Below are 20,802 nucleotides of genomic sequence, written 5' to 3'. Positions count from 1 at the left end.
CTGGCCCTAACAGGTAAGTTTTTTTGGGGTATGTAGCCTAGGCCTTTGGCCATAGGGAATAACTTCACTGACAGCCGTCTAACATCCCAGGGGTGACTCCCATAGCAATATGGTAGAGTTGGTACTTAGTACTCGCCATGGTTCTGGCTTGCACTCCCCTCAGCATGGTGGCGTGGGTATACCGTTCCCCATAGCGACCCCTAGAGGACGCAGTTCGAAGTTCCCATGAAAGGGAACGTCTCAGGTTACTTATGTAACCATGGTTCCCTGAGTAGGGAACGAGACACTGCGTACTCTAGGTTTCTTGCCATGCTGCGGACGCAAGCTTCAGACGAAGAAGTGAATGATGTGTAGCTCCCGGCGCCTATTTATACTATAGTCGCACCGGTAGTGACGTCATGGCTGTCGCCGGCCAACGAGTTGGTGTTTTTTCAATGTATGCTTCGGACACGGGTCACGACGAGGCGTTCCCCATAGCGACCCCTAGAGGACGCTGTGTCTCGTTCACTACTCAGTGATCCATGGTTACATAAGTAACCTGAGACGGCTTCATTGCACATGATATGCGCTGTGAGACACGTGTGTATTGCTTGACTGCTTCCATTCGCTGTTATTTTAGTCTTTTACTTTAGATGTGCTTTCATTTATGCCGTTTGGAATCCAGTAACCTACGTATTAGATGCACGAAACTCACGTACTGACAGACTTTTACGTGCGCTTTGTGCTTGTCCTGAAGCTCGCGGCTGCTGCGGTTAAATGCACTTGCATCCAGGAATGTAAATTTCATCTAACAGTTGGGGGGGACAATAATCATAAAATTTCTCAAGAGCAATTTTTGAAGGGGACACAAATAATACAGCTAAAATTGTACTTGTAAGGATATGTATATACAGAGGAAAGCCTTACTACTATTAGTGCAGCAGGGAGACGTGCCATATTAGACAACGTCAAGCTGTTGTGGTCGTGCCGAGACAGCGCTCGTGTCCGTTGTATCTGTCACAGTGTTGCCAAGTCCGCAGTTTTCCCGTGGAATTGGGCTACTTTATCACTGTTGGCGCGGGTTGAAGCGACCCCAATAACATGTATTTTATCCCCCAGAACGTGATTTTTACCGGGACACCCCCCTCGAAATGTGGTTAGTTTGGGCTAGTTTTGGGTAGCAATTGGGAGGGTTTTGTTGTGAAAAACATGGCAACCCTTTTCGTCAACCAGGTAACATTATTATTGCTAACAAAGCGACTCATCGAAAAATACATTGGCATCATCTGTATTAAAGAGAAAATAATCACTTCATCCGATGTTTAAGTGAATAAAATAGCCTTGACAGCCTTACTTACTGGAGTTCCACAACTATTGGCTTTGTTGTCTCTCACCAGACTCGTGTGTGTGTGTAGGTGATGTAAAAGAGGAAAGCAGGCATTTAGACCAAAGCACTGTGAGGCAAGGGAGGGGGAGACTCAAAATGTTTCTAAACTTAAAATGCATTTTTGCTCTGTTTGTGTTGTTTTACTACTTACACAATTATTTAAAGTATAAAACATTGTTATTTACAATACACAGACTGGTTTTCAATCATATTTTTAGGGGGGGGCAACCCTCAGATTGTGTGGGGGGGGGTCACATAGCCGGGATTTCCGCCTATGCTTGCATCTACTTTTATGATATGATATTGATGTAAACAATCAGTTATGTTTTCAGAACTGATATGTCGAAATAGATCTGTGCATTTGTGTGAATGCAGCCTATTAAAGCTACCACATTCTATGATCTCATCAGTAATAATCAAATGGCAAAAAAATTAAATAAAAACCCATAACTATGACTAGCCTATCTGTGAACTTTCGCATACTTAAAGCACTCCCAGATAATGAAAGTGCTTTTTGTTTATCCCTTGTAATTGCATTTTCCCCCTTTATTACTTTATATTTGCTTGTATGTTTTAAAAGCTATATTTACTTTTAATTCTTAACAATAATTAATCAATTATATATTAATTAATATATTAATTAATTAATATAATATTAATCATATTAATAATTAATTAGTTAACATAAATATTTTAAAAAGTAGCCTGCTTACTTTTAATTTAATTTAATAAAAATGCACAAAATAAATGTGATATAATTGTGATGCATCGTGATATCGAATTGAATTGAATCATTGACATGATAATCGTAATCGAATTGAATCGTGAAAACAAGTGCCGATTCACACCCCTAAGACACACACACACACTAACTAAAAGACAGTAGTTACTGTTTCCTTGATCCTTGCTATGCTTAGTGTCACAGACGTGATAAAAACAAGTTTTAAAATACACAGTCTGGATCCACAAAGAAATGACTTCTGGATGTGTTGACATTGAAGCATTTAGGCATATGCAAGCAATAGTTTTTTCACTGTTGATTGGATACAATTGGACATTTCTCTCATGCTGGATGTGCTAATATAACATTACTGCTACATAGCAAACTGTAGATCTGTAGAAATAAATTAATCACACTTAAACTGTCTGAGAGTATGAGAAGATGTATGAATATAAAGGACAGTGCTAACCTTGAACAGAAAAACTGGGCTTTCTTTAACCGCTGAAAAACATAGAAAAGCTCTTAAGATGTCTTCACTTACCAGAAATAATGGAGGCGAGTCTAAACTCATCAGAGAGATGCATTGGTTCATATGGGGAGGTCTCATACAGTTCTTCTCCTTCAAAATAACACAAAAACAGAGAAATATTAACATTGTTTGGGTTTTACAGGAATATAATGTCCTGGTTAGGACAGGGCATGTGGGTCAATTAATAAGTATTTTTCGAATACATCTACATCTTGCAAAGGTTATAAAGATAAATACACATTCTATAATACAAGATTCCTTAAAATAATGCTTTCAAATGGCCAGACTCCTTTAAACTCTCACACTGTTTCAAGTACACACTCTCTCAAGAATTACAGCTCAGCAGTCTTTTGTCCAGATTTGTACTGGCCAACAATCACAAATTAGGTCCCCAGTGTTGCATCCCATTGGATGTGTCCAGAAAGTCTGCTGTTTTCTAATCCAGGGCCTTGAGCTGGAGCCCACAAAGAAGTGCAACCAATCTGCTAACTGGTCCCAGCAGAGGTGCCGCTATAACAATGAAAGCTGTGACACTAGACCTTCAACAGACTGATGTGAGGCTCTCAGATGAAGACTTCCAGCTGTCTAGCTCTTTAATATTTTCCTTTGAGATCAATAGAAAAAGTTTCTGTTGGGTGGTTAGCACAAATTCTCCTGACACATTAACACATGGTGCTCATTTGGGAAATGCAGGATTGAATGTGCCCTGTGTCATGTACCAATTCTAGCAGTCTGCTTCTAATCTGGTGGGATTCAGGCTGATTAATATCATTAAAGTGAAACTTTTTTCTCAGAATTGCATGATATAAACTCGTAGTTGTGAGTTATGAAGTCAGAATTGTGAGATATAAACCTGCAATTGCAAGTTATAATGTCCAATTCTGAGGAGAAAAAAATACTATGTTCTCAGAATTGCAAGTTTATATCTCACAATTCTGATTTAATAACTTGCAATTCTGAGAACAAAAGTCAGAATTGTGAGTTTTATTACTCAGAATTGCAACAATTGCGAGAAAATTTCAGAACTGCATATTTTTCTCGCAATTGCAAGTTTATATCACGCAATTCTGAGAAAAAAAGTCAGAATTGTGAGTTTTATTACTCAGAATTGCAACAATTGCGAGAAAATTTCAGAACTGCATATTTTTCTCGCAATTGCAAGTTTATATCACGCAATTCTGAGAAAAAAAGTCAGAATTGTGAGTTTTATTACTCAGAATTGCAACAATTGCGAGAAAATTTCAGAACTGCATATTTTTCTCGCAATTGCAAGTTTATATCACGCAATTCTGAGAAAAAAAGTCAGAATTGTGAGATAAAAAGTTGCAATTGCCTTTTCAATTTTTTTATTTAGTGGTGCAAACGGGCTTCCATAGAAAGTCAATGGGGTTCAGTGTGGATTGTATGGATACTAGCAGAGGAAACATTCTTCAAATGTTAAAACTTTAAATATATTAGAATCAAATTTTTGAAGAAAGTAAGTTTATTGGTGAACTGTCCTTTTAAATGAGAATTTTAAAAAGGCTTAATGGGTTTGGATCTGTTTTCCAGTAAAACTGGGTTCTAGTTTATATTTTTTGAAGGATAGATGAAGATCACATCAGTTACAGATTGACTTAGTCCAGCTGTAAATAATGACTTATGTGCATTGGCTGGGCTTAGGTGCCATATGCCGGTCACAGCTCCACATCATGATGCCAGGTGCTCCTGTCATCCTATGATGCTTCTCAACATCATCATCATCCCCAGCTTGTGTGTCCCTATTCCCAGCCCATTGGGCTCAGAGGGCCCTTTGGTCTCGGCAGTGTCTTTGTGTGCACCCCAAATGTACCTCTGGCTGGCAATTCTTTTATGGGATCATCCTGGATCAAGAATTTATCTGCTGTGTCACTGTAGCTCTCCGCTATCCGCCTCCCAGCTCTGCTGCTGCTGTGTGGCCACCTTTATGTTCTGTTCCTCAATGAGTTAATCCTGCAGACACAGCCTTAATCTCTGCCGTACCAGCCCGCAGTGCCTGCACAGGGAAAAATATTGCCAAGTTCCAGAGGGGGGAACCGCTAGTGGCATAAAATAAGTGGACACATAAATCTCGGGATAGAGGAGTTTGTCCCCCGTCATATTTGTGGAGTGTACTAGGCGTGTATTTAGCATAAATTAGGTGAGTGTAATCTTCAAAACTTGATCCTGCTGAGAGTTTTCAGCAGGACATTACAGAGCACAGATGCTGACATGATAAATGCAAAAGAGTGCTTATTGGCCGCGAGTTACTCAAGTAAGCAGATTTAACAATTCAGAGAACACAAACATACACTGACATTGTCCTTGCCGCTGACTTTGTCCGTTGCACTGTGAAAAAATGCTGTGACTTGAAGAATTCAGCAGATGGAGAGCTTTCCCAAGATACTGAAATTAGACTCAGCATTGGGATGCTGGAAAGATTTCAAATGTGAGAACTGCAATATTTTAGAGTCATACAATTGACCTATCAGGATCTTTACACTAATGAGGAGTTTATAATGAATTATGTCTAAAATGGATTAAAATAAGAGATAAAATGACCTTCAATCATCAAAAACGACTTTGCAGCCACTGGAAAATGATATCATGATTGGCTGATGGCAAAACCAGAGTGCTCACGATCCGAAACCCTTTGCTTGCCTCTATCCTGAGGGCAGCCGATCTAAACATATAAATCCAAAGTTCTGTCATGAAACTCTAGATGGCGCAGGACGATAGGTTCTAACGCAATCTGACATAATGACATCATTATTCACATGGCACAGCTGTATCAGCAACCAATGAGCTTGCTGCTTAGCATACAAATACTTGGCTAGTGTTTGCTGTAGCAGTTGAGCTATCAACTGCAGTGAACTATCCTTTTAATGTTTTTATTTTTATTATTATTATTTTAATGAAATGATACTCTAAATAACAAACTAAATCTGCCAACAGGTGGCGGTAAATGTCTTTGAGTTATTCATTCATTCGCACGGCTGATTTATTCAGGAATGAAGTTAACGGCTCTCTTTATGAATGGGGCTTTGTCTGATTGGTTCACACGATTCGTTCAAAAATCGGATTCATTCAGAAACTAAACACTGCTGTGTTGCTCGGAGACACACAACAATTCTGCTATGGCTTTAAAGGTAATATGTTCTCTGCAAAATTTAGCAAAAACACATAATATTGTGTTTAAAATATAACACAATATCAACTTCTTATTTACTGAACTGTTGTATAAAATCACATTTAAACTCGTGATATTCGGGACAAAATCAGCACTTGTCTGATATTGCTCTCCCTGCTTGTGTGGTGTGATATCGCTTATCATGTGATATAAAGATGAGACAAAAACCCATAGCCTACAGGGGCATTTTTGCACCAATATCTTGAATTTTAGGGCATAACTGCATTAATGGAGTTGTTGCTCTGCATCATTTGTCAACAGTCAACTATATGAAATGTAAGATTTATCACCCCGGCTAGTGCTAATTCTTAATAACTAATTCTTATTTAACTCATTTTTATTTTAAATAATGATGACTTTGTCTTTTAGGGGTAATTCCTCAGCACAAATTCAAGTGTGATTTTAAATAACGATTAATTGGATTAATTCATTGGCACATCATATAATTAATTAGATTAAAACATTTTAATTGCTTGACAGCCCTAATCAGAATACATTGCTTCTTTTGAAAGGCTGTAAATGGAGAAAGATGGGCTAACTGACTACTTAACCTGCCAAACATTGACCTTGGAAAAACAACCTGATTTATACTCTTCTGTGGTCTGAAATAATTTCTATGGTTATATTATGTGCATTGCAGAAAACAGATTCAGCAAGGTCTGTGGGTTTTCATAGTAACCGAGCTGAATATTAAGTTGGCTTGGGTGGATACAAGTCAGCAGACACGAGTCAAAAAAGCTACCAAGCCAACTTGATTAAAGTGTGCCATTACATTTTCACTGTCTTTGTGTCACCACTTTTAATTACCTCTGACAATAAAGTTGGCATAATTTCTAATTAACCTCTCTGTCGTAAAAATGCACTTGGTGCTTTCTTCTTGTAAGCCGGGGCCTTTGTTGAAGAAACATCTTCAATGGCATTTTCAGACTCGTTCTGGGAGCACGACTTTCAGATAGAGACTGTCCCCATCTCAGAATTTCAGCAGCCTGTGTCTTCTCCTCATGGAGGCGTAGATGTAACGGCATTGAAAAAATCCTCTCATCAGCCCATGTATTTATCCTCCACTGGCATTAAACTTTAACTGTGAAGATGTGTAGAGCTGTGTTTCCCAAACACTGCCTGATCAGTGAGACGCAAAAACCCCTTCATCCACACCAGACCACAAATGTGTTCCTTTTTACCTCATATACTGTAATACTGGATATTGTTTTGCATTACCATTAATATTATTAGTGATTTATTTGTTTGTTTGTTTTCAAGTCTTTTATTGATGATTTATTTTGAATCTTTTACTTTTGATATATGATATCCTTTTGTAATGATGAATATGATCATGTTTATTTTTTAAACTTTTAATATTTTTATAATGATATGATGAATTTCTGAATGTCATTAATTCATAATTATAATTAATTGATTTTGTCATAATGATATTATAATGATAATATATTTATATTTTATTAGTGATTTGTTTTTAATTATCTTTTATTTTATAAATATTATAATAAATTATAATTATGAATTGTTTGTGGTTTTCATCATTTGCAAGTCGCCTTGGAGTTTACTAAATAAATATATTTGATTTAAATGTATAAAATATATTTTATTTATTACATTATTTGATTTATTGTCTTATAAGTCTTTTAATCTTTTCATCATCACCAACATAATAATAATAATAATAATAATCACTTATGATTTTAAATTCCTAATAATTTTAATTATTTAATTAAATTATTTAATTAAGAAATGCCATTAATTCAGTTTACATTTATAACTTATTTATTTTTAATTTTTTAATAATGATATGCTAATGGAAATATAATTTTATTTATTCATTCATTTATTCATACATCATTAAATTTTTTAAAGGTGTCTTTAACGTAAAATACTAAATCGAATATTCAATTTAAATCTATGCCATTTTTTTAATTTCAAATGCATTCATGACAAAAAAGGATAAATAATTAAATGGATCAATTACCTTCAAAGCTGTTCGGATGATGTTTAGATGAAAAGTCCAACTTATTAGCAGCATAACCATTCAATAAATGTGTTGAGATTTAGTGACATCTATGGTTAAGATCAAAACTTAAAGTGGCGGCACATTTTTATTCTGGAACATTTAGTGCGTCAGTTCTTACACCAGCTCATCTGATGTTTAATAAGGGCTCTTGAGTAAACCTCAGTTCGTGATGTACTAACTTAACAAAAATACACATGTGATGCCGCAACTTATTATAAGCAACACATCCCCATTATACTTCCTTATGGCATTGTGAAAAACAGTAACTGTCATTAGGAAAATGTATCCCTGCCATGATTTTTAGAAAAATAATCCGTTAGTCACATCCATTATTGAGAAGCACCAGGATCTGATTGAATAAAAAATTGAGTTTTTGAAACCTTACAATGAATAATTACTGCCAGTTACATGCACTATGATTAAATATGATGCAAAAAAAAGGCAAAGTTGCATTTAGACTGACTTGAATTTATGTACTAAAACAAGCAGATTATATATGATCAGGTGAATTTATATGATGAGAGAAGGGTAACTGTCACAAACAGCACGTAAGTATTTGCACTTATATGAGCCTGATCTATTATTATCACTATCAGAACTGGTTCAGTCTAGCTGAGCATGGCTCTGTCACTGCGTTTCTTTTCTCTTGCCACCCCCAGATATGAATCAAACCAGTCAGCAGTAATCAGAACAACAACAATGCTGTTCAGAAAGAGACTTTAGGGGATGCTTTTGAAATTGCTTTCTTCTTTTAAAATCAATTAGACCACACAAATTCCCTGCTTGAACAAATTATGTAAGGGACAACTTGTAATGTCGAAGTGAACTCGTTCGTATTTTTGGGTGAAGTGTACATTTTGACCGCATCTACATTCTACATTTGCTATTTTAGATACTCTTTTTAGTCTACTAAAGGCTAATTGAGACTAGAGAAAGCTTCTGAAGTGTAATACTTAGACACAACCAGACTCAGACTCTCATTTATTAGCAAATTAGAAAATTTATCCAAGGACGATTTTAATGACAAATTTATTTATAAGTGAAATTATAATCATCCACACTTTGTATAGGTGAATTAAATTATCATCACCGTTTTAATTATCATTATAGCAAGTGTGAAATATATTGAGAAGTGAAACACATCAACATTGTGGTGTAATTTTAATACACATTTGACTCTTTTACCGTGTGTGTGCGTGTGTCATAGTACTTTCACATGTTCTGAGTTTTTAGAAATGTTATGTTAATCTTATCTTAATCTTATAATAACAAGATTTAATCATTCAAAAATAAAAAAAAATTTAGTTTAACATAACTGAATAATGTAACTATTGCTTGCAGTCATCCCTGTTGCTTGTGCACCTTTTCCTACCCAATTTCTTCCTTCCAGTCAACTTTGCATTTAATATGCTTTGATACAGCACTCTGTGAACAGCCACCCCTTTCAGTAGTGACCTTCTGTGACTTACCCTTTTTGTGGAGGGTGTCAATGATTGTCTTCAGGACCATTGCCAAGTCTTGCAATCTTCCCCATTATTGTGGTTTCAAAGAACAAGAGATACCCGGAATTTATACTGGATGGTCATTTAATGAAACTCAAATGTAAATATTCTAATACTTTGAGATACTGGATTTTTGACTTTCATGAGCTGTAAGCTCTAATCATCCAAATTAAAACAAGATAACTTTTGAAATGTTTTACTTTACATGTATTGAATCTAGAATATATGAAAGTTTCACTTTTTGAAATAAGTTACAAAGAATAACTTTTTCATATTCCATTTTTTTAGATACATCTGTATATATAGTGTTATATATAATTGTTAACAACAACAATCATAATAAAAATAATAAAAATAATAATATATATTATGAACCTCAAAGGATATGTACCTAAAGATGTTCTTGTGTAGAGAGATAGACTAATACATACAATCTACATGTAAAAAGTATGCAAAAAAATCATTTGGTCAACAATGGCCTATTGTTTTCTTAGTTCTGATGGATTATAAGTAATGAGGGTCACACCAATTTACCTAAATGCCATTTAAAGTGGTTTAATTTTGCACATTTAATTTTGCATGGGGTTGAGTAATTGAATATTCAAGGCAAAGTAAGATGCTGGAGGTTGGGCTCGATGAGAAATGGTTAGTTGCGGTAAGATTTATTATGAAAATATCTCCGAAGAGTCTGGAGACAGTTATTATCTTATTTTCAGGAGGAGGTAGGGCTTACGTTTCCCCCATGTTGTGCCTGGTGGGAATCAAAGGATGCAATTAGCAAACAAAGAACAACTGCCTGATACATTGCCTCGACGGAACAAAGTAAATCTGTTGTGAAGTCTAAGCAGATTCATTAATCCACAAATACCAAATGACTTGGCAGCGGAGGGCCCAGTTTTGCTTTACAATTTGTCAGGTGCACAATAGCTAATGAATTCTGCCCTTTTCCCATCCTCATATCTACATGCTTGTTTAATTAAAGCTTTGAGAAAGGGTGGACTACACTGATATTTGATTAAGCATGCTGTTTAAAACCTGCACCTCCATTTCGGTGAAATCCTGGACTATCTGGTGTACTTTGCTAATTATCTTCAATCAATTTAGCTCATAAAACGTGGCTTGGTTAATGCTAATCTTCTGATAAGCTGTAGGAATGTAATTAGTACCGAATCAGCATAAGTTAAGCTGGTAAATTCATAATGATGGGCTGTTGTATTATATATTTATTTTCTGACTCATTGACTGCTGTGATGGGCTCGCTCATGTATCATTACCATTCACAGAGAATGTTGCTAAAATTAGTGCATATAACAAAATGTCAATATTTGGATTACTAATATAATTATGTACTGAAATACTTATGAATGCAGAGAGCATTTGGGACTGCATGTAAGGGATAATGTACATCCAGCCGGTTGTTATCTCCGAATAAACCCCAACAGTGGGATCAGGACCCCGACGCGAAGCAGAGGGGTCTTGTATCAGCCTGAAGGGTTTTATTCTGAGATAACAACTGGCTGGATGTACATTATCCCACTTATTACACGGCTAAAAAGATTAGTTTTTACCATATATGTTGAAATTAATGCTGAAGTCTTCTATTGTAACACGCTGTGGTTAAGTGTTTTCAGTCACAAAATGGCGCCAGACAGTCAACGATAGCAGAGTGACTCGTTAAGCATATAAGTAGTACCGGTCAAGATAACTTGTAGTACCCGGATGAGCAGTGTGTTATTCAGTTTGGCAGTTGTTATCTGGGAATAACATACCGCTGGATTGCGCGATTGACCAATCAGAATCAAGTATTCCACAGAGCCGTGTAATAAATTTAGTTAACATGAATACATTTACTTCAGTGAGGGAATGAGGAAAAAAATTTGTGAGATAAATCGGGATTTGATTGGATCATGGATGCTGTCCATTAAATAAAAGCGTGAAACAGTATTATTATTTTATACGTCAGTACATTGATAACAGGTACTGTTTTAGCTCATAAACTGCTGCATTTCTGAGCTATAAAAGCGATAACAGTATCACCACAATGTCACGTTGTATGGCAAAAATGTAACAAGAAACAGCTGTTGAGTTTTTCTTCATTTAGAAAATAACTAACCTCACTATCATTGACTATAATATCTGTTTATACTTTAAAAGATTGTTGTTTGATTGTGTTTTCTTCTCAATTTACACATTTTAACCACAAAATAAGTGTAATTTTGAATTTTGCACTACAGAAGAAGTCACAGGACTAGTTATGTCAGAGGACATTCTTAGTTGCTTTATTTAACGCCTAAATCCTCCTTATTTAAAATCTAGTATAATGTCCTAATTAACATGGACGGCTATAATACAAATTTGCATAGGCTCTGGCTAAGGTCATAGGCTGCAGATTTGACTGTAATTACATAATTGCCCCCAGTGTTCAATGACAGAGATACAGGCAAACTATATGCCAGCAAAAATGTCCTATTAAAATTGTCAAAATGAAGCTGGAGAGGGAAATCACTAGGTTTAGTGTATAGTACACTTCATGCTCTATATCTGTTTTACACAGCGTTCTTCTTATTCTGCTGGAAACTATGATGTTCCATTAGAACATTTTATGTGTGTTGGGTTCAGTAAATACGCTCAAAAGTTTAGGGTCAGAAAGATGTCCTTAAGAAGGTTCTTATGCTCACCAAGGCTGCATATATTTGATGAAAAAAATACAGTAAAAACAGTAATATTGTGACATTTTATTACAATTTAAAATAACCTTTTTTGAATATATTTTAGAACGTAATTTATTCTTGTGATGCAAAAATGAATTTTCAGCATCATTACTCCAGTCTTCAGTATCATATGGTCCTTCAGAAATCATTCTAATATGCTGATTTGCTGCTCAAGAAACATTTATTATAATGTTGAAAAGAGTTGGGCTGCTTAATATTTTTGTGGAAACATGACGCATTTTTAAAGAATTATTTTATGAATAGAAAGTTCAAAAGAACGGAGTATTCTTTCGAAGAAAAAAAAATCTTGCTGCACCCCAAACTTGAATGGTAATGTAGATTTAAATACATGGTGTACATATACAGATACAGTATGTATATATTCCGTTTCATGTGGTAATATCAAGATTAACTGTTTTATTGATAAATTATTATTTTTACATTAGGTTACACCAGCAAAAGTAATGTTTTATGAGACACAAATAGCTTCCTACATTCCTACAATTATCAACTAATTTACAATAATTATAACAGCCATTATCTTTCCATTAGCACAAACTAATCATTACGCTTTGAAATAATCACACTATTAATGTATTCATTAGTGTTCCACTATCGACAGTGCAAACAAGCCATCCAGCTAAAATGTACCGTAGCAATTACAAATACCAAATATTTAGTTTGTTATCTGCAAATTCAAATCAAAATGTTTGTGTTAGGGTCACCATGACACCACAGCTCATTTAACATAATATTTTGAGCTCCTTGCCTAAAGGAATAGCTCACAAAAAAGAGCCAAAAATCACCCTCCTGCCTAGCTTAGTTTGTTTCTTAATGGCAACAGATGTCGAGTAACCTAGCATTATATCACTTGCTCACCAGTGGATCCGCTGCAGTGAATGGGTGCCAACAGAATGAGAGTCGAAACAGCTGATAAAAACTTTACAATAATCTACAAGTAATCCACACTCAGTCCATCAATTAACGTCTTGAGAAATGAAAACCTGCATGTTCGTAAGAAACAAATCCATGGTGCTTCTGGCCAAAATATAGTCCATAATCCATAATAATGTTTCCTCCGGTAAACATGTTCATACCCTGTTATCCTCTCACATCAAAATCCACCAACATATTTGTTTATAACTGTTTAAGCAGTGGTCAATATGTGCATATTTCTCTTCTGATTCAGACAAAACGATTTGTTTTCACTGCAAGCACTATTATGGTTAACTCATTATGGAACTCATATTTTAGCAGGAAGCAATTACTTGTGGATTATTGTGATGTTTTTATTAGAAGCTCATTCTGACGGCACCCATTTACTGCAGAGGACCCATTGTTAAGAAAATAATGTAACATTTCTCCAAATCCATTCCGAAGAAACAAACTCATCTACATCTTGGATGGCCAAGGGTGAATGGGTGAGCTATTCCTTTAACGTTTCTGCTTTCACCACCTGATGTTTGGCCTCACAAATCTAGTAGGTTTGTAAATCCCGGTCAACAGGAATTTTTAGTGGAGATGGAGAGCTTCATGTAAATTGCAAAGCACAACTAGGCCTGTGTTTCTAAATCTGGAGCAGACGTCCCAGGCATCCTAGTTGGCAGTGTCTGTTGGTGATTCTCTGAATGCCACAACATGCCTGTCTGTGTTATGGATCAGAATGAATAATGCTGCGAGGGCTTGGACTCGGCAAGAGGGAACGATCGAGGCGAAGGGGTTATGCTCCAACAGAGCACTGAGTCGTTTTAGCACTGCGATGAGGGACAACTCCGGCTTCTTGCTTGCTTTGGCAAAACCTCAAACCTCTGAGCTCGCGGCAACTTCAGCGCCTTCTCACTTCAATGCCATTCCCATGTTTCTCTTTTTTTTTCTACATCCTAACTAGGTTTGACCAATATTTGACCTGTTTTGTTTTGTTTTATGGAGGCCTGTTTCTTTAGAAATAGAAAATCCATTCCATTCAAACTGAATGGCAGAAAGATGAACCTTTGATGGGGCCGCTCTTAGTTTGGCTGATTATTGAGTGTTCGTTGGGCCAATTGTGTAGCGTCAGTGGATTTGATAGTTCTGTCAAGGTGCAATCATTGCTGCGTGGTCCTTCACTGCCGCTTGAGAGCAACCTGTATTTTTCTGAAGCCAATGAAATGGCTGTAGTGAATTGAAGAGCAAAGTTGCAAGAAAAACATCATAATGAGGACTGGAGCTGTCCAAAGTAGGACACAAAACTGGGTCCAACCATTTTCAACAGAGAAACGCTCAAAGAACAAATTGTTTGTTTGGAAACTGAAGGCAAATTCATATAAGTACAAGTTGCTTCTTAACTTCTGGAACACCCGAACAAGTTTTTGCTAATTGTTAATGCTTTGTATGAATGCCTTCATCTCTGCCAACATGTCTGTTGCATCACTTATTATTCTCTGTTTCGTCTAACGTGAGGGTTGGAATGTGGCACATTTGCATGGCATTAACTTTCTGCAGTACCTAATCTGTTTGCACACAGCTTCTGATGAAAGGAAGCTGTGTGATTTTTATTTTTTCCCCTTACCTCAGCAGGCAGTAAGCAGGCCCAGCAGTCCACAATGCCTCATTGAAATGCCAGACTTGAGAGGGGCAGTTGCTTTAAAAGGCTCTCTGATTACTCGCATCAATAGGACCCTATTTGTTGTGGCTCCCGCAGCAACTGCCAAAGCAGATGGGTTATAATTCAGGCCGATTTGCACTGCTTAAATCCTATAATGATTCCCTACACTCCCAAAGGCAAATGCTAACTGCCATTTCAGAAGTCTGAACGCTTCTGTAATAGACTGACTGTAAAGAGAGCAGGTACGCGTTGACTTTCTCTGCAATCTGGTTAATTGTCTGCTCCGCACATCGATGCCACCCTAAATCTACGCTACAGATCTCCCTTGTGTCAAGTAAAAAACAAATCATCTATTATGCAGCACTTGGAAAAGCAACTCACAGCCATTTGTTTCCAAGATTCCACCAAGACCATTTTGATGCACAATATTTCAAATATCACTTAAAGGAACAGTTCACACAAAAATGAAATACCGTGTCGTTTCTACAGAGCCCCGGACATGACATGAAGACAAAAATATATTTATTGAGGCCACAAATTAAGAACTTGTTTACTTGCTTTATTACTCCATACCCTTGTTTTAGTTTAAAGAATTTTAATGCTAAAACAAGGGAACAAATTCTTAATTTGTGGCCATGATTTAATTCAAATGAAGGAACAAATTAGAAAGTTGTGGGAACGACTTGACATAACTGACTTTCTTCTGCTGAACACACAAGAGATTTTGAAAAATGTCCATACGTGAAAGTCAGTGGAATCCAGTTGTTGTTTTGGCCCCTATATTGACTTTCATTTGATGGACAAAAATATTTTTCAAAATATCATATTTTGTGTTTCACAGCAGTGTAGCATTTTTTTTTATACTTTCATAGATATTAATATTTTGAATTGGATTTTTTTTCAGTTTTAATTCTATTTTTAGTTAAATTTTCAGTAATTTTAATCATTTTTATTAGTCTTTTTTAACTATCACTGTTTGTTTAATTTAATTTTATTTCCGTTTTATTTTTTATTCATTTCCAGTTAGTCGTTTTAGTGCTAAGATTTTTTTAGTGTAAGATTTTTGTCTAAAATTGGTATTTTATATTATTGCAGCTTTATTTCAATTAACATTTTTATATATAGTGTTAGTTAAAGATGTTGTATCATAATTTTTTGGACTTTACTAAAGCAAATAAAAATGCCATAATATGTTTGCAGATATTTAGGAAACATGTTAAGTTCACATACTTGTTTCTCCAAAAAACAATGCTACAACGAGTTATTCTACTTCGAAATGTGCATTCAGTTTCAGAATTTGTTTTGGTCTGATGGATTCCGCCCACTGCCAATGTACCCAATAGTATTTCAACACCCTGGGTTGCCAGTTGGTGGAAGATGCAGCATATTGCAGCCATGGAATCTAGCAAACAAACTGTGTCAGAGATTGCAGATTCTGCCCCTACCTGAAAGGCTGCGGCATCCATCCAAAAAGCTCTATGACCAGAGGCACATTACAACAAGGATAAAGCAACTCATCAACTTCTTGGTTAATTGTGCTTGTTCCTGTTGTGTATCCTCAATCTGGCAACCCATGTATGCATGATGTACATGAAGACCAAATGCTAATTTTTGCATAAACAGTCACTTTATAGGCAAAGTGTGTCACACTGTTCACCAAACAGATTGTCCCGCCCCATACTCACACCATTGCAATTAACATTTTTATATATAGTGTTAGTTAAAGATGTTGTATCATAATTTTTTGGACTTTACTAAAGCAAATAAAAATGCCATAATATGTTTGCAGATATTTAGGAAACATGTTAAGTTCACATACTTGTTTCTCCAAAAAACAATGCTACAACGAGTTATTCTACTTCGAAATGTGCATTCAGTTTCAGAATTTGTTTTGGTCTGATGGATTCCGCCCACTGCCAATTTACCCAATAGTATTTCAACACCCTGGGTTGCCAGTTGGTGGAAGATGCAGCATATTGCAGCCATGGAATCTAGCAAACAAACTGTGTCAGAGATTGCAGATTCTGCCCCTACCTGAAAGGCTGCGGCATCCATCCAAAAAGCTCTATGACCAGAGGCACAAGGATAAAGCAACTCATCAACTTCTTGGTTAATTGTGCTTGTTCCTGTTGTGTATCCTCAATCTGGCAACCCATGTATGCATGATGTACATGAAGACCAAATGCTAATTTTTGCATAAACAGTCACTTTATAGGCAAAGTGTGTCACACTGTTCACCAAACAGATTGTCCCGCCCCATACTCACACCATTGATCGAGCAATTGTTTGGAGCTGAGCAAGATTCCTAAACAAACAATGCCACAGTTTTTACACTTTTCACAGAAATAAACCTTGGCTTGTGTATAGGATGGGACAGAAAAACACTTTAAGATCAAAAATGCAGCCTTACCTTCATTGAGACCCATATGAATACTCCAGTAGCTCTGCAGACATTGGAGCTCTCTCTTCATGCCCCTCTTGCAGCGGCAGTCGTACAGGGGGCTGTCCTGCAGCACCTCAAGGGCGGCCTGACACTCCCTGTTGGCCAGCATGGTAGTCCTGTCACGACCTACCAAGCACTGGCGCATGATGCGGAAGCGTGAGCTGCACTGTGAGTTTTGGTTGCACACCTCACTGGCCCTCAGGCAGTCCATGGGGGTTCTCCAACCATGAGTTCCCAGCCCTGACAAGGCAGAATGGCTGGCCATGGAAAGTACCACCTCATCTGTGGGAAGGGCATGGGCATCATCAGACTGGGTAAGAGGTGGTGTGAATGAAGTTTTTATTTATTTGTTTTTAATATGACTTAATTTAGAAAAGAACAAAACTAATCATATTTATTTAGTATTTTTGTAGAGACCCAAAAGAGTCCTAAGGTACCATTTTTTCCCCACAGTGATACAGCAGAAAACATTAAACCCTAATAACAGACTCCTGTCGGTGAGGAAAGGAACTGCACCAGATGGAAGTGAATTGAATTACTCAACATTACTGTCATATCAAACACATTATGAAGAAAACATTGAAGTAAAACATTTAAAATGTGACTATACAATAATAGTACAACCTAAAAACGTGGATGTTTAAAAATATATATTTTATTATAAGCCTTTAAGAGGTTTTCGCGTGTTTTCAGCACCATGGACAGTTCCTCTCAGTGGTTCTGGGTTCAAATAACCTGGGCTAGATTTCCCAAAACACTAAACAGAACGTTAATAAGGGCTTAAGTAGTACTAAATCTGTATAGCATGTTTCCCAAAAGTGTCATTATGTAATTAGCACGTAAAAACGTTCTTTAATTAACTAGAACTTCTCTTTCACAGGCTACAAAGGGACACTTAATAAATAATAGTAATGCATTTGGATAGTTGTCTGCGCATCCCACATGCTACGCCTAAATTTAGCTACATGACCGACCATAAGTTTATGCAGGCCTATTTTAAGCATAAGCAACTAATTGCAACTAATGATACTTAATGGGCACAATCTGTTGATGCTCGTCTTCTGGCCTTATCGTCAAATCTGTCTTTTTAAAGTTTTAATTGCTGTTTTGGTGATATATTTTAGATGTCGTTCTTTAATCAAATGTTATGTAATATTTACCTATTTATATTTCGCCGGTGGAAGCTAGCGTTTGATAGGACACCGAACCAAACTGAAAGTGCAGGAGTTGAGTATTGTTGCTATGGTTACTTGAGACGAACGCAATTTCTGGTTTCTCCGAATTTTGGGATCGCCTTTTATGGACACTTGAAAGTATGTATGTACTTTGCATGTGTGTACCCCATTCCTTCTAGACCATTCATCAATCAGTCAATCAAAATAAACAAATCAGCAAATTTATGTTGCACTGCATGGTGTTTTTGTATTACTGAAGCCAAAACTCAATTGTGTTTTTAAACTCAGAAATGTTTAATTTCAGCGTCTCGAAAAGCTACCGTTTTTTTTATGTTGGACATTTTCACTCCATTTTTTCGATTAAGTTTTGACACTGGTCTCAGCACCTTTGGACATGATATCTCACGTAACGATGCCCTGAAGTTCTTCTAAATAACGAGCAATCTTATTCTAGTTGGGGAACAGAGGTTAGCCTACTGCATCGTGAAATAACAAGCATTGCATTGCAACGTAAACCCAGCTTCTGTAATATAACACAGTTTGTTCAATCTTGATCTTTCCTCTGACTGAGAGATGAGACTATTGAAGTATAGAGGGCTGCCAGTATGAAAGACTGAGTTCATTCTGAAAACTGTCTCTTTGACCGTCAAATGTTTACTTTACGCAGGCAGATAAATGTCTACACTCTCTCCATATGAAAAATGATTGTCCGTGTGGGTTCTCATCTCATTTATGAAACATTCGATTCATCACTTACCCAATAAAAACAGGACGCTCAGAATATTCAGTAAAATCATGATAGATCCCATTCGAACTCCCAATGAGCTTGTTACGATCCCAGAATCCGGTAATGTTCGCCGACAAATCCAACGGATATTTAACGGACGTCTTCTTCACACCTCAGGTTCATTTCCAACAGCCAGTCGCTGGATGAAATAGCGTCAGAAATAGTTCAAACCGTACAATTCCAGTACTTGGATATCTCCTTTTGGGACTTTTGAGAAGTAAGTTAGTAAAAAAAAGACTAATTGGCATTTACTTTATGAAACTGTCCAACATATCCTTTCCACGAGACCGTCGAAGCATTCCTCAAATTTGGAACAAAATGGTAGCACGAGCCCGCGTTTTATTTCGCGTTTCTAATTGTGGTTGATATTTACGAACGTTAGATAATCTTTAAAACTTTAATTTCAGAGATGTTATGTTACAAATGACTTCATATTATCACCGGTTATTCCTCTGTCGTATAAACGCATATTTAAGCTCTTTCAAACAGAAGTTGGCAGTTCGCGTGAACTAAAGATCTCTGCGGACTCCTGTGAGAAGCGATAAATCTTCCTCGCTGGATAACCTCGACTTTAAGCTGGACAACCTTGACTTTCATCAGAAAATCCTTATGTGTCCACTAGCGTGCCTGTGGCTTCAGAACTGCCGTAGTTTTTCCGAGCCGGTGATAAAGAAAACAAACAGGGAAAGGGCACTTCCAGTTCCACTTATCGTCTGTTTTCTCTGGCGCAGGGAAATGCTTTCTCCCACGAAACTGAAGTTGCATGTCCGACCCTCGGGGCTCTGTCGCTCTTCACGTCAGAGCGGACGCAATGAAAACATATCACCGCATGAATCTGACCGCTGCGCACTGGCTGAGTGCACAAGGGCATCGACGCACCATAGCACAGTCATGTCTGAGACGACCTTGCGCTCCACAAATAGGACTTTTTGACACTCTTGGTGGGATTTGTTTCCTCTTTCTCCAGCATTGGTGCAGCTCACATTTAGTAGCATTAAAAATAATAAATTTGAATGTTCAAATTAGCTAATAGAATAAGTTAATGGAAGATAATTTGCCACATTTAAGTGATCATTATTAGTATATACAGTCAAATAGGATTTGCTGCCAGATACATTTCTACTGCTTTGTGTGAAATGTGTGTTAAAGTACTTTAGTGACAATATAATGCAGAAAGAGGCTGGGCAAACTGTCTCTGAAATATAAGGTTTTCGAGTCAAAAGTCAAATGTGGTTTATATGATGGGTTTAAACATTAAAATAGCAATATCATCTATCTATCTATCACAAATATTTTCATAAACATCAGATTATTATTAGGCACTTATCACATTTTAGTGCAGGTTGTCTTATGCTTTATATTATTTATTTATGTTTGTTATTATAAAACTGTTATTTTTTTTATAATTTTAGAGTTGTTTAAATTATTATATTTTGCTAAAAAGCATATCATACACTAGACAATGGCAGTTTTTTGTGACAACTTACCCCATATCATGTGTTATTTACTACAGGCACATGTTGCCACTACTGGGGCATGCTGTCACAAATGTTCAAACGCAAGAAGTTTTTTGTCACCCTTAAGGTGTAGGTCTAACATTTTATTGTTATTATTATTATTATTATTATCAAGTCTACTCTTAGTTACTAGAGCAAAAGTTCATTCATTAATTTCATACTAAATCACTGGTCTGAAGCTTATGTTTGAACAAATCAATATGTATGTCTAAATGAGAACATGAGGGAAATTTCAGTTATATAATGGCGTCTCT

The 20,802-nt window shown here is 36.5% G+C and overlaps 1 protein-coding gene across 1 annotated transcript in view; it reads right to left on the bottom strand.

The window, feature by feature from the left end:
* The window catches only part of gfra2b (GDNF family receptor alpha 2b), a 57,325-nt gene extending 37,467 nt beyond the window's left edge, over nt 1–19,858 (bottom strand). Inside the window, exons 1-3 of the mRNA XM_016236030.1 lie at nt 19,002–19,858; nt 17,037–17,351; nt 2,629–2,706 (exon numbers count right to left, since the gene is read on the bottom strand). Of these exons, the coding sequence (XP_016091516.1) occupies nt 2,629–2,706; nt 17,037–17,351; nt 19,002–19,053 (445 nt within the window). The 5' untranslated portion in view covers nt 19,054–19,858. The remainder of the gene's footprint in view (nt 1–2,628; nt 2,707–17,036; nt 17,352–19,001) is intronic.
* Nucleotides 19,859–20,802: the final 944 nt, after the last annotated feature.

Source organism: Sinocyclocheilus grahami, unplaced genomic scaffold (genome assembly GCF_001515645.1).
Source record: "Sinocyclocheilus grahami isolate Dianchi unplaced genomic scaffold, SAMN03320097.WGS_v1.1 scaffold478.1, whole genome shotgun sequence".
Classification (NCBI taxonomy): domain Eukaryota; kingdom Metazoa; phylum Chordata; class Actinopteri; order Cypriniformes; family Cyprinidae; genus Sinocyclocheilus; species Sinocyclocheilus grahami.
Note: the sequence above shows the minus strand (reverse complement) of the source record. Positions and strands in the feature narration are given on the sequence as shown.